General features: G+C 45.8%; 1 protein-coding gene across 2 annotated transcripts in view; it reads left to right on the top strand.

Moving 5' to 3' along the window:
• Window positions 1-14,984, top strand: part of KMT2C (lysine methyltransferase 2C) — a 287,322-nt gene that overhangs the window by 79,604 nt on the left and 192,734 nt on the right. For both annotated transcript variants that reach the window (XM_019530420.1, XM_019530412.1), the window contains exons 4-5: window positions 5,229-5,435; window positions 8,975-9,120. In XM_019530420.1, the coding sequence (XP_019385965.1) occupies window positions 5,229-5,435; window positions 8,975-9,120 (353 nt within the window). The remainder of the gene's footprint in view (window positions 1-5,228; window positions 5,436-8,974; window positions 9,121-14,984) is intronic.

Here is a 14,984-nt window from a genome sequence, read left to right as displayed (position 1 = left end):
TATATACCCATCCCTTAGTTACCCCTACCTTCAGAGAGCAGGTTTATTAACTTGTAAATTCATTGTCTATCAAGATTTTGTGCAACTTTTAATAACATTTCTTCATGGCTGTTTCGGTCTGAATTCCAGTAATGGGGAAACATGGGAGAAAGTTGCCAATCACAGGAGCTCTGAGCTTCAGCACCAAAATGAATAGGTTATCTGTGGGTTGTACACTCTTCCCCCAGTATTGTCTTAAAGGTTCTAGTCCCTTTATGCTTCAAGTGAATATCTCCCTTGTATTCAGATTTGCAATATAGCTGGCATTGGGGGATTTTTCCCCTGGGAAATCTTTTTTCAAGTAGAACGCAACCTGCTCACCTTGATTTGGCCTCTTAGGGCAGTGGATCACAAACTTTTTTGTACCAGGACCCATTCGTAAACATCAAAGCCCAGTCCCAACCCAGTGCCTTTCACTCCCAACTCTCCGCCCTGCCCATGCAGGGCAGGGGACAGGTGTGTGGGGTATGGGGGGCCCCAAGCAGCCCCTCACAGGCTGGCGCTCTGCCAGCCTGCAAGGGAAAAGCCACAGTTTCCCACGTTTTCCCCCTTTAAAGGGAAATCCTCTTTTAAAGTTTGTTGATGACCCTTTCATTTTATTCTTGCAACCCACTTTTGGGTCACAACCCATGGGTTAAGAAACACTGCCTTAGGAGTGTATCTTCCCTTTCCACATCCTCTTAACACAGCGAGCGTCTACCTATAAGGAGGAAGAAGGCTTCAATTTTGGGAAGGGGTGTGGGATGAGCTCTCAGTTTCTTTATCTGGTTAGAAAGTATTGATAGGGAGGACCCAGCATTAGGGCTTGGATCTGACCCATGCTTTTTACCTGTCCAGATGCTACCAGAAAAATAGAGTTTTCCTGTACAAGTACACAGAAGAGCATGTTGCAATAGATTAAAACCATGTTCTCATTAAGAATGTGATGACCAAATTCTAGTCCCATTAGGAGACTGGGAATTAGGAGGACAAGCTTCTCTGTTGCAAGTGTCGTTGAGCTGAGGATGTTTCATGGTAGGGGGTGCATATTTAAGTTGGTCTCCTATTATGGTTTCTCAGCATGTCCCTGGCTGAGGATCAGGTGTATATTTTATTGCCGTTGACAAAAAATAAAAAAGTCTGTCCGTCTGTCCCTTCCAACACCAGAATGCAATTATTGTACTGTGCTTGTCTACCTTGATGCCCTTCTTTCTTTTCATCTATCTCCCACACATAAAAGAGGAGATAGGCGTAGGAAAAACGTTGCAATGAAGAACACTATATAAAATAGCACTGTTTATTATTCCCTCCCAAGTAGCAGTGAGCCATCTCTGGATTTGAAGTAGTGCATAAGAGAATGAAACCTGGCTTAGTACAGTTGAGAAGATAAATGATGAATTTTTATCCATTTTAATGATGCCTGGAACAGCGTAAAGAAAGTTGGAAGTATAATGGTAGTTGGCTAGTTCTTTCATTTCAACAAATTTTATAAAGCAATCGTTGTCCCCATTTTTAATAGTCTGTTCTGAAAACATTTGACATTTGACAAATTAAGAATTTGATCTTGTAAATTGTTGAAAGTCCTCAGCTTCTGTTGTCATTAGCGTGAACTGAGAGCTCTTCAAACTCCCCAGGATCAGACTCTGTATTCCTATGTGAGAAAGGACTGGGTTTTATTAGTACTTTTTTGTGCATATCATCTGCTAGTTGAAGAAGTTAGTTTTTCCTTGTACACCAGGCCGTAAGATATTTACCTGATCTTTTCTAAGTGAAAGGTTTGGGCTCACATTCCCCTCGTCTGCTAAATGTTTAGCACTGCTAGGCTCCAGTCATCCCAGAAGTACATGTGTAGCTCAGGAGAGCAGTTCTCTTCCACCCTGGCAGCCGTGTGATTCTTCTCCATCCTGACACTTGGACAGCCTTGTGCTCCTCCAGGCAGATCCTGTTGCACCCTGCGCAGCGGTAGGGCGCTCCCATTCTGGCAGTGGGAAATTTTATGACTTGGCAGGCGGATTGTGTTTGGCTTAGGGGAGAGCAGAGCCCTCCAATGGACAGCTGTAGCTGACTCCAACATGGGACTTGGCTCCAGCTTAATTCTCATTGTTATGGATTCAGTTTTATTGGGTTTGGGCTCCTTAACAGGGAGACATCAACCTGAAACTGTGTCTTGAGAGCATCTGTGGTTTTGGTGGTTGCACTGTTTTGTCTTTCCCTTAGTAGCCTGTTGAAATGATTTATACAGGACATGGGAGACATTGACTTCAGGGGATTTGCACTCCCATCTCCCAATTCTCCAGGCAGTGCTTTAGCTCAGGAGTGTGGTATTGTTTGGCCCTGTAGGCTGACTCTAGCCCCTGGAGCTTCCCTTAGACTGGGCTGCCTATGAGTTGCAGCAGCGGCATTAATTTCCGCAACTTCTGGAGCCACTTTCAGTGCAGCTGTGCAACTCGAGGAGTTAACATTGCTGCCATTTGTTCCCACTTTTCCCCAGATGCCAATTTTTAGGCACCAGGGGCTACTAAAAAACCTAATTTTGGTGGCAAATACTAGGATGGGAAGGGGGGAAGGGAAGGTGAGTGGCATTAACTCACTGGGATCCAGAGCTGCCATGAAACATTTCTCTGGCAGCTGTAGGGATTAACACTGGCAGCCATTGAAAAGAGCTTCATGGGCCTAAGCCCACCCATGGAGATGGGTGATCCAGAAGCTGGACAGGCTGGATCCAGCCCATGGGCTGAATATTTGACACCCTTCCCCAACTGAACATCCAAGAGTGAATGGAGAAAGAGTAGTGAGCCAGTGGGCACTGTCCTGGGAGGGAGGGAGAGAGGCCTGGGTGCTGACCCCTGCTTCCCGTGCTACCTTGTATTTATATGCATAAACCTGTAACCACTAAAATATGAATATGCACTTATTTCCTGTTCTGCCTCATTAAGCTCAATGTTACATCATGGACGAGCTCTATATTCACCTATATGCAGTACACTTCTCTCTCATTCCTTTGGATTTTTTAATTTAATCAAAACTTTTTGTCTCTGGATATGCTCTCTTCAAGATTTTTAGAGCAAACCCTTTGCCTGTTAGTGATGAGCAGTCTCTGCAGTGGGTTTCACATTGCAAATAGAGGTCAGCACCTGTCCTGTGCCTAGAAGGATGGGTTGCAGGGGAAGAGTATGCATGGGGCATCAGGGTACAGTTTTATTTTGAGTGCTGAGGGGAACAAACTATTACATTAGATAAGGTCATATAGCTCCCAAGTTTGGTCTGCCATCTTGGAAGTGTGTCAACTCTGATACCAGTGGTAGCATGCTATTTGCTTTTGGATATATGTTAAGATGTGAACCAGAAAACAGTGTCTCTTTGATGGCCTGTGCTCCTGAGATGGCCAGTCTTATGCTGCATGAAAAATTAAGAGACCTTTAAGAGGCCTTCAGTCCTATTCCATTTCTTACCTTCTCCAAGTGTTTCTCTGATAAGGGCCAGATTTTGGGCTGTCTCTGAGTACATTAAGGCAAAGCTAAGTTGTTTTATTGAATTGTCAAAGTCCGCTATTCTGGGCTGCAGCTTGTCCCTTTTTAATCCCTCTTTCTTCTTTCTGCTGTTGCTGCGTTTACCTGACCTTGACAAACAGTGCAGGAAACCTGTTATTTTTCCAACTCACAGTGAACACTGCACTGTAATTTGGCCTCTAGGGAGTTTTATTTTCAATTTACAAATCCCAGAGTCCAAATACGCCACCTTTGAGATGTGCTAAATTCTATTTATATGGGATTCTTTCCAAACCAGACCTTCACCCCAATGCCAGATTCCTTTAGGCATGTTTTGGGGGTTATAGGGACACTGTAAGAAGAAAACAAGTTGCTCACTTATGCATATAAAAATGTTAAATAATTTTCCCTTTAAAGGGTGTTCATGCAAATCACAAAAGTTCACATTTTAAAGTTGTGGTATGTTTATTTGAGAAGTACTGTGCAATAGCCTCCATATGATGTGACACAAGGAGTGCTGTTAGAGCTGACAGGGTGCTACGCGTATAAAATAAAATGGCAAATGTTACAAGGATATCTTGATAGGTTATGGTACTGTATTTGGAAGTCTTCTTGTAAGGTGGGGCTGCTGAGTATCTTAGCATGTGTGGGATGGGTCAGTGGCGCGCTGTCTCTCTCTCTATCTATATCTATATATATCTATATATTCAGGGTGTTTGTACAGTCAGTGATGTATATTTCCCATTATTTTTAAAGTGTGTATCTAGGTTTGATCATTGTTTTTATAAAAAATATATACATGCATACAGTTGTATACCAATTTGTGTATTTATCTCCTATATACTGTTTACTGGAACCTGTATGTAAGTGATGCACATGCAGTGCGTGCTTATATGGTCAGTCATGTTAGTTTTCTACTACTCAGTATTTCCTTTATGCCAGACTTGGGATCTTAATGTGATAGCTTCTCCTTTTTCCATCAGCAATTTTGGACACAGTGGAATAGGTGAGGCTTTTTGATAGGTTAGGGCATGTGTGTCCAACTCGGCCAGATGAGAGGCGTGGAGCCAGTCCACGGGCTGGAGCAGACCCACATTTGTACCCTGCAAGCCAGAGCCAGTGCAAAGGGTCAGTCCATTGGGCCACACACGTGGCACGCCGTATGCAGAGCTGGTCTGGCATGTGCTGTGCGGTGTTGGAGCTGGTACAAGTGCTGCATGCAGTGCATGGAGCCGGTCTAGGGCACATGGGGCTGGTCCATTGTGGGTGCTGCACCCAGCATGCCCCCTGGACCAGCCCTGGGCACCGCATGTAGTATGTGCCAGACTGGCTTTATGCCCTGGACCGGGGTCAGTGTGTACTGTATATGTGACGTGCGGGGATGGTCTGAGCACCGCGGGCCAGATCATGGGGCTCCACAGGCTGGATCCAACCATAGGCTGCATCTTTGACACCCCTGGGCTACAAAGTTTTAAGCCTAGAAAAAACATAGGATGTCCACAGTTTTATCAGATTCTTTATGACAACAAAAACAAAAAGAAAAATAATGCTTTATAATTTTAAACCATGGGAAGTCGTATTAAATGGTTACATGATGATTTTACTTTTTACTCTATTTAGTGTTTTGTGTGATTGAGTCAAATAGATATGAAGCCCTACAATTGATAGGCTAGCCTCTCATGCTGTTTTCTAAGAAAAAATAAAAAATCTTCTCTTTCTCAGTGAACAGCTCTGCGCCTTTTGTTACTGTGGTGAACGAAGCTCGTTAGGACAAGGAGACTTAAAACAATTCAGTCCAACACCAGGGTTCATCATCCCATGGAAGAACCAGCCTTTAAATAAGAGTGAAGCCAACGAAAGCACCGATGGAGCTTGTGAGAGACCTCCAAGGCAAAACTCAGTGCCTCGCAAGCAAAGAGGACAGAAGAGGTAAGCCTGTTTCCTTCTACAAATACAAATGTACGCCATTTATTAAAGTAAAGCATTTATTTTAAAAAAATGTGTTTTATGGAGACGAAGAAGCATGTTTTTGTAAGTCCTGATAGGTAAATAAATTGAAAGCAAATAATTCTAAAACCATTTGACCCTCAATCATTTTCATCTGTTTGAAACAAAAGTAAGCCATGCAGAAAAGCAGCTATCTGCATCCTGGGTTTTAAGGGTTTTTTTCTTTCCTCTGTTAGTGAGAATATCGATTTTTGTGAACAAAAAGGTACCCTTCTTACTTAAATACAAGTGCTCTTAAACCATGTGAATAGATGGACAGAATGCAAGTTTGGAAGGAGAGCCACCCAATAAATTGATTTCTAAACCGCTGTGTGTACATTAGGGGGACCAACAACTTCAGTGCATCTTTTTATCTTTCTTCTCTGTAAAAATTAACCCTTACTACTGGGTAATGTCGCATGCCATGTGAATAAAGGAGTCTACTAGTCAAAACTCTGTTTACTTTTCATGTATGCTAACATCCTGTCTCTCGTTCTTGAAGTACAGTAGTGTCCTAGGTCCCTTTTGCCATAGAAGCACTTTTAATAACCAGTTAGATGCATGGAGATGCTTATGCATGGCACCAACTGAAACTTTATTTAATATACCTACCAAAAGGAAATTTAAACTGTATCTAACTGGGAATGCAGCCTTTTCTGATTTATTTGCACAATGCAGTAGATTATATATTTGGATTTTGTAATTCTGGATTTTTTTTCTGTTACCATGGTTAGATGTAGTCTCGTTTCAGAGCTGCCTCGCTAATATGTGGATTGTGTTGTGCTGGCTGATTAGTAGAGGTTTTTGTAGCCTATGGGAAAGTGCAAAATTAATTTAGCTTGGAACAACTAACCAGCTCCGTCCCTCGAGGGTGATGATGTAATCATCCCCAAGTGCAGTGCTGGCAATCAGCCAAGTTTAAGTACTAAAGCATTGTTGTGTTGGAGCTTTCTGATTGGCTGCAGGCGCTGGACTGCTGCCAATACAATGAAGAAGTGAAGTAGGAAATGAAACAATAACAAAGAGGCTGCCTTTTAAAAGGATTTAAGGTGGAACATTTTAAGGTATTCTGGATTGCCAAGGCGTGCGTAGCTTTGCGTCCACGCTACTTTTATGTCGAATATTTAGCCATATTGAATCTATTTAGTTATTATACTAATTTCAGTTTAGAAACCCTGTATTAAAACATGAATGTTCAATCTCTGCATAAGGATAAGTGAGCAGAAAAGCGGCAATGGTTTTCTCTCTTTGATAGAAGTGAATTTAAACGCACGTGTTAAGAAGGAGGTCAGATTTCCACATTGCAGATTTTGATATGAATTTTAATTTTGGGGGGGGGGGAACTTTTTTGTTGGGTTTGAAGGCACTTCTAGGGCTATAATCCTTGTGGGAATAGTTTTGGCATGTTTTCTGTTTCTGCCAGTGCTTTGCTCTTTCCCATCTGAGGAAGGACATTTTGTGCCTGAAAGCTTGCCTGACATCTCTCTCAATTATACAATTAGTTGAATGAAAAATATCACCGAAAAACCTTGCTTCTCGCATTCCCTGGACCATTGCAGCACTCCAGCTCCACAACTGTGTGCGCACAGTTTACATCTGCAGGGTCGTGCAGATACGAGTATAATGCACAAAGGCACTGGTGGGCTAGAGAAGGTTTCTCTCTGGTTTAGTGTAAATTTACTATTTGGGCAAAAATTACAACTTAATCTTTGTCCTTTTATGTTCCTGTGGCATGTGATTTTTTTTTTTAATAAGGATCAGTAAAAAGTAGGTGGTACGGCAAATGCTTTTCTTTTCAAGGGGAAATGACAGTGTAAATTTTAAAATTAAGCTATAAATTGATCTGGCTTGAAAGTTCACATATTTATAGCTTGGGATTTATTTTTTCCTTTTTGGATTTATTTATGGCTTACATTTTTCTTCAGGATTTTATTCATATTATATGTCTACTGTATTTTGGACATTTGCTTGATGTGAGAAGGATTTAATTTAAAGCTTTAATTTATAAGGAAAATATTTTATTGACAGTAGATGCTAGATTTGAGGGCATCTTTTATTTCTGGCATTGGACTTTGATTTATCATGATATGAGATGGGTGATTTTCACACTCCTTTGGCCTCTGTGGAAGGGTCTTAACCATCATTTTTTATGCAATTTCAGCTTTTATTTAGTCTTTCTGAACATTTAGTATTTCTGAATGTAACCTTCTAAGTGAAGCAAATGTAAGATGATATAGTTTTGTTTTCCAGAGTCTACAGATTAGCTTCATTACATGCTGTTGCTCATTACTTCAACAAGTAGATCAGTTTTTTTTCTATGAGTAGCACCAAAATGATCCCAACTGTTTTATGCTCCTGCAAATTTGAGAACCTTTTGAGCAGCAGAAGACCTACAAACTGGAATGAGTCATGGAAGTAAAAAGTTGTGAATACCCAGAAACAAATCCCAGTGCTCACTTCCATGATCGTCCCTGAGGTAGCGGACTTCTTGCCAACACTTAAAGCAATTCCAGGAAGTAATGTTGTGCGTTTGGGATGGAGCCCAGTTGCTTTCCTTGAGCCAGTGAATCTTATGTTTGTTGGATAATTGTTAGGTCAGGTTAAAGTCAGAAAGATGGTATTCTCTATACTGGCCTAGTTTGTCATGAGCTTGTTTGCTTGTGGCTTTTTTTGTTTAATAGGTGCTGTTCATTAATTCATTTCTCGTGTTTCATCCTGATATAGTAGCCTTTGTCTTATTTTACTGGTTTTCTTTCTTCTCTTTTTTTCCTTTGTACTTAATTTGATTTTTTTTTTAAAAGTACGGCAAATGCGTGTACTGCAGTCTACCTTTTCCATCCTCTACCCTTGTTTCCCTTCCCCCATACAAGCTAGTTGTGTGCAATCACTGCAGCTTACCTCTGGCTGGTAGGGCAGATTCTCCTCTGAGAATACTGTCAGTGCTATACCATAGAGCAGCTGTCAGGGTTGTGAAGAGGAAGCCATAAGAAAGCTGCAGCTGGCACCCTCCACTTACAGCACCACCTCCCTCTCTCCATTCCAGGCTTTTCCACTTCCCGAGAGACATGGCCCTCTTTCATGTGGATCTGTACTGTCTGGTCTTGCCTTGTGACCTGCTGCTGTCAATGAACCAGTAGATATTTTTTTTTAAATGCACTTAAAAGAGGAGAAGTATATGTGTCCTGAAGAATTGAAAAGGCAGGCTGAACAAAGAAAGATTTAACACAATCTTTTTTCTGGTGAATATAATTTTTAACTAAAAGTGTTGTTCTTCATTCTCTTGGATTGGCATAAATACTGTGTCAGAGTGCAAGGAGCTTTTTTTTCCTTTCTTGAAGTACATTTTATCACAATTGGAAAACCTCAAGCTATTTGCCCCTTGTGTTTAGGCCATCTGAAAAATACAAAGCTAATTCAATAATTAACATAAACTGTGCTAATAGAGATTTATCTAACCATAATTTTCCTCCTCCTTGCTACAGAGAGAGATCTCGACAGAGCATAGCATCATGTACAAGTGTAAGCACCCAAACTCCTTCTGAGGATCAGGTTGTCAAATTCTGGGATGAACTCAGTTTAGTTGGCTTACCAGATGACATTGATGTCCAAGCCTTATTTGAGCCAACAGGTAAGGAGATGCTTTCAGCTATTAATGTAATGTGTTAATACATATAGTGTTCTTAGCAAACTCTTATTCAGTTATTCTTCAATTTAATGCAATGATTTCATCTTTGGGGGAAGTCAGGAAGAAAGGAGAAGAAAGTAGAGGGATTTTATTATTTTTGCATAACACCTAAAGCCCAAATCTATAAAGCCGTACGTACTCTCTCATGTAGCTCTGTGAAGCTACTTGCACAGTAACAATGACTCCGTGAAGAAGGATTTGCAGGATGAATTGTCATTGTGATGGCTATAAACACTGTTACTTAAGTCTAAGATGACTCTGTCTCATTCCCCCATAATTAGATTCTGTATATGGAAAATGTATATGGAAGGGCATTTGTGCCCGAAAGCTTACAAAGAACAATTTTTCCAACTATGTAGTTGCTCTAATAAAAGATCTACCCAAAGAACCTGTCTGCCTATGGAAAATATATACTTTTTGTTATAATTTTCCAGGTATAGAATCTAATTACTGGAGGATTGCCTTGAATTTGTGCCCCCCACTCAGAGGTCCCTCCTCCGCTGCTATAACTGGGCGGGGGAGGGGCCTTGCCCTCTGCCCCCCCTTTCTGCCTGCAGCCTTCCTGTACCCCTCCCACCCAATCCCCATAGTCTCTTCTTCTTCCTACTCCCACACCCCACAGGCTAGGGACAGAAATTTACACACAAATCAGTATAAGTGATTGGGAACTTGCTCAAATCTGTAATACAACAGAAGTTCAGTGCACATGAACTGCTTTCAAAATGGCCAAAACTGGATTAAGATAAACTTGGATGAATCTAGTATCAGACTTAATTGATTTAGATTAATCAATTATGTGTATTTAATTTATTGAATTATTTATTGAACTTCTGTTCCTGATCGCCTCCAGATTAAAATGATCTGCTCTAACCCCCCGCCCCAGCTTCTGGCTGCATTTCCAGATTCAAAAGTGAATGTCTGTTCACTTGCTTATCGGTTCAATGTACACAGCTTCAACTAGGGCCAGATTAAATACATAAGCCATCCAGGTACATGCCTAGGGCCCTACATTAAAAATTATTGTAATTATTGAGTGAAAAAGGGGCTCATGAGTTTGTTTGACTAGGGCCCACTAAAGGGTCAATTTGGCCTTGGCTTCATCTAACCTGTGAAGATTGAATTGATTCAGTCACAGGGTTTTTGACTGTACTTGGCCACAGTCTCTGCCTCTTCCCACCAAGCCAGTCCCCCCCCCCCTCCGACTCCTTACTGTCAGATGCTTGTTAGGCTCTGTTCCCTCCTGGAGCACAGCATGTGGAAGCACAGCCCTTACCAAGCCATGCGGCAGTGGTGGCACTGCTGTTTGGCCATGCAGGGCATGGAGTTTCCATGTGTTCCATGCCTAGAAGGGAATCCAGCCTGAGCTAGAGCTGAGCTGCACCTGACAGTAATGTTGGGGAAGGGGGCATGGGGGCAGAAGCTGCAGCGGGCAAGCAGAGCAGGTAGCAGCTCACTGCTCTGGGTCTGACTCTGGCCCTGACCCTGGCTCAAAGCCAGTCAGAGCTCCAGCAGCCACCTTGCACCTTCTGCCCCCCCTCCCCTGCTTCATGCACAAATCAAGATGAGGGACTTTTTTTCTTCTAGCTGATTGGGGGGTGGGGAGGGAGCCTCATCTTAGTATGAGCAAAAATAGTATATAATTTTTACTTAACCATTTCAGGAGTGTGCAAGAAACCTCAGTCAGCACTTGACAACCATGTCTTTCACTATTCCATTTTTGTTTGGTGGCAGCTTCAAATTACCCAAGATCAAAAACTTTCAAAGTCCATGCTGCTGAATTTTGCAGCCTATCTAGACTAGCCTGGTTGAAATGCACCACTTTCTGTATCTACCCAGCCCGCAAGGGAGTGATGACAGGTGTAGGTGCTAGGCAGTTATTTTGGCTACAGGGCCACTTTAGGAATTTGGATGAGCTGGGGCAGGGGAGAGGGAGGGAGGAGAGGGGAAGGCTGACCTGGCCTAGGAGGTGGGGGCAATTGATCCTATGTAACTAGGGCTTATCCACCTCATACTCGCCACTGAGGGTGCTGGACAGACCGGGCAGGATGTGCTTGCCGTATGGATGGGAAGGGGCCATGGGTGGGCAGGGAGTGGTGTCTTGGGGTGGGACAGGTGGACAGAGACTGGGGCTGGGATCACGGGGAAGTGACAGCACGGTGCCAGATTGCAGCTCTGCCCCAGGGCCCAGCCCCATGCTGTCACTGCCCTGTGATCCTGGCCCCAGCCCCCACCTGCCTGTCCTACTCCTGATTGCCACTCTTTGCCTGCCCACAGTCCCATCCCATCCTCCTGCCCACAAGGGTCCTGGGCAGTCTCCATGGAGATCTCACCCACCCACCACTCTGGCACCCCTGGCAGTGGCTTTAGGACAGATGGGCCAAGGTGCCCAGCCAGCAGGGCTGGATGGAGTGGTGGCAGTGACACTAACAGTGGCAGCCAGAAGAAGCCAGCACTGCAGGGGCTACCAGGAAGTGGAGCCCAGCCACCGCACCATCCCCACCCTGATGTGTGCACAGGGTGGCAGGACCAGCCCTGCATGTCATAGTCCAGGCTGCCCCCTGTGCATGGGCCTAGTGGGGCCAAGGGACCTGCTACAGGCTGGATAAAATCCTTTGGTGAGCTGGATCCAGCCCGTGGGCTATATTTTGCCCACCTTGGGTTATCATCACATTCATCTAACTTTTGACTCCTCGATGTGCAGCTGTGGACTGTTTTTCTCATAGAGCATCTCAATTTAAATATTACTTTATCAGCAATTTGAACAATACAGTTTATTCCACAAAAGAAAATTTGCATGAACCTCAGACTTGCATTCTGTAGTAGTGTTGTTATTTCAAGATTATGTCAACATTAGTTTAAAAAAAAAGATTGAAAAATGTCTTTCTCCTTCCCCTCACACCTACTTAATTTTATTATTGTGCAAGTTAAAACGTAGGAAGTGGGGACTCAGCAATAATTTTTCATTTTTCCCAGTCATAATCATTACAAGATGCTTGCAATGATTTCTTATGGATATTCACTCATATTACACACTAGTGAATGCTGAAGTTGGGAAGCAGGACTTATAGGGATGACTCGCAACAAAGGCGCTTTGAGATTTTTTTCAAGGATGGTGCTCAATATTAGCACAGTGAGGTGTACCCCTGCAAATGAGTCACAAAATAAGCCCAAAGATTTCAAATAGGAATCCATCGTGTCAAAAACATTCTGACCTGTTGCAGCCTATCTGTGTTCTTTGCAACAGAAGAAAAAGAAATTGCTCTTTTTTTTTTTAGTCAGAACATGAGTTGGCATTTTCCATGGGGCTTGTCTTGAGTCTAACAGGTGGTGCCATTAACATAAAGAGGTTGTGAACCACTGGCTTACATGCTCAAGAGCACATTTAAAGAAGTATCTATTCTAATACATTGTTAGCATATCATATTTTCAGCTGAGTTGAAAGATATTAACAGTTTATCGTGTGATATCTGGGTGGTTTTCATTCTTTTTTTTTAGCATTTGAATTGAAAGGCATTTTAATAGGTACTTTGAAAACTCTTTGTTGCCTGCCTAGGTATCCCAGTATCAGGATAGCAGGCTCTGATTTGTGACTGTCTATATCAGGGGCAGGCAAAATACAGTCCACAGGCCAGATCTAGCCCGCCAGGCCTTTCTATCCAGCCCATGGGGCCCCTAAATTTTTTTTTTTTTTAAATGAATATTTATCTGCCCCGGCTCCTGTCAAAATGACAGGAGCCAGGGGCAGTAAGACTCAGGGGAAGCCATGGCAGGCCTGGAATAGCAGGGCCCACCCACCCCAGCTCCCCAGCTGGAAGCCCGTGCCTAGCAGAGGCTTCTGGCCTGGGACTGTGGGGCTGCTTGTGTCTGCACTAGCATGGGAAGTTCAGGCAAGAGTTGGGGGTGGGGAGGCAGGGGAGGACTGCAAGTGATTGGCCCAGTCCTCGCAGCTGAGCCAACTCCTGCGGTCCAGCCACATAACTGGGAGTGAGTAGGTGCATGGGAGCCAGCAGCAGCTGGGATCCTTTTGCCCAGATGGGCGAGCGTGGGGCATGCAGAGTTGGAGCTGTGCACACTGGTCCTCACCTGACCACAGGGCTGTGGTGGGGAGGTTGGGGAAGAGCGGGCACACGGAAGCCAGCGCTGGTGTTCCAGGGCTAGTGCTGGCAGGGCCCAGAGCAGGGCAGCTCCTCTCTCCCTCCTGGTGCAGCCCAGTCAGCTTCATAGAGCCCAGCCAGCTACGCCCCAGACTCCTGCTGCCCCACTCTGGGTCCCGCTGGCACTGGCTTCCATGTGCTCACTCATTTCCAGCCTCCCCCCCCACAGCCGTCCTAGCCCTGCTGTACAGGTAGGGACCAGTGTGTGCACTCCCAACCCCATACACCCCATGCTTGCCCATCTGGATGAAAGGATCAGTCCCCAGGCCACCTGGGAAAGTGCCTTGCCTCCCTGGCAGCCTGGCCTGCCGACACTTGGATTGGGCCTGCAGCTGCATTTGCGCTCTGGTGACTCCTGCTGCCGCTGGGAGGCTGGGGGCCTCTGGGGACAGCACAGGGGGTGCCCAGAGCCACTGGGAGCAGCAAGGGTCGGTGGGGATGTGGCCCAGGGTGCGGGAAGCACAGGGAGGTAGCTTGGAAGTTACACCACGTGCCTTAGGCTTGGGGCGTCAACAACCCAGCTGTGCCTCCCCCACCCAACCCCATAGGTGACCCCAGTGGGTGCCACTGCTTCAGGGGGAAGGCCTGGGCCCCCTCTGCCCCACAGGGGCCTGGCAGCCCACTGGTAGCTCACCTCTGGCCCTGAGATGGGTGGTGTGGCTGCACCAGGAGCTGGAGTGAGGCCGTGGTCACTTCTCTGCTCCAGGAGGTCCTGCATCTGTGAAGAGCCTGGGGGCCCCAGAGAAGTACCTGGCCATTCCCGGAGGTAGTGTGGGAGGCCACCCAAGGTCGCTGGGGTTGGTCCAGGGCGCAAGAAGCCCAGGGAGGCTGCAGGAGCTTCCGGACCAGAAAAGCGGCTGCAGGCCCAATCCAGCTCCTGGCGCAGCTTCCCTGTCCATCCCAGGGCTGGGGGGTAAGCTGCTGGTGGGTGCTGGGGCACCTGTCAAGGGGTGGGGCTACCCATGAAGCCCTTGACAACTTGCCAAAACTCCTCTGATTGCCAATACGCAGCCTCAGAGCTTGGAGAGCAGAGCCCAGCTGGTAAGTCTGTTTGGGGGGGGGAGGGAAGGGGCTGGGGTGAGGCAGATGGAGGCCCCTGTCGTAAGGGAGAGAGTGGGACTGGGGCAGGGGGGAAGCTACCTTGCCGGCAGCACAGGATGTGGGATGGAGCTGCACAGGTCGTCTGGAGGTTATGGGATGTGGAAATCCCGCTGCTATGTGTACCCCCAGGGGGAGTCATGGGGGGGGTGTGCCTCCCAGATCTGCACGTGGGATGAGGGTGGATTGCCACTGCAGGCTGGGGCTGGTGGTGACACCAGGCTCTTCCTGGCAGCGGGGCTGGGCTGGGGCTGCATTCGGGACAGGTGGCGTGGGAGGGAGCCACTCTTCTGGGAAGAGCCCAGCACTGCCTCTGGCCCCAGCCTGCCCTCGCCCTACATGCAGATCCAGGGGCACATGCCTGCCCGCGGGTGCATGTCAGGGGCTACATGCCTCCCCCAGAGGTGCGTGTAATGGCGAAATCTGCCCCCACCATGTACCCCCTGGATGAGCCACACGGCTCTGTCCAGTGCTGCACCCCACTGTGCTCTGGCTGGACAGCACCTGCCCCAGCCCTGCTCCCTCCTTCACAAGTGCCTCCATCTGCACCCTCCC

The sequence above is a fragment of the Crocodylus porosus genome, unplaced genomic scaffold (assembly GCF_001723895.1).
Source record: "Crocodylus porosus isolate Cpor-Errol unplaced genomic scaffold, CroPor_comp1, whole genome shotgun sequence".
NCBI lineage: Eukaryota > Metazoa > Chordata > Crocodylia > Crocodylidae > Crocodylus > Crocodylus porosus.
Note: the sequence above shows the minus strand (reverse complement) of the source record. Positions and strands in the feature narration are given on the sequence as shown.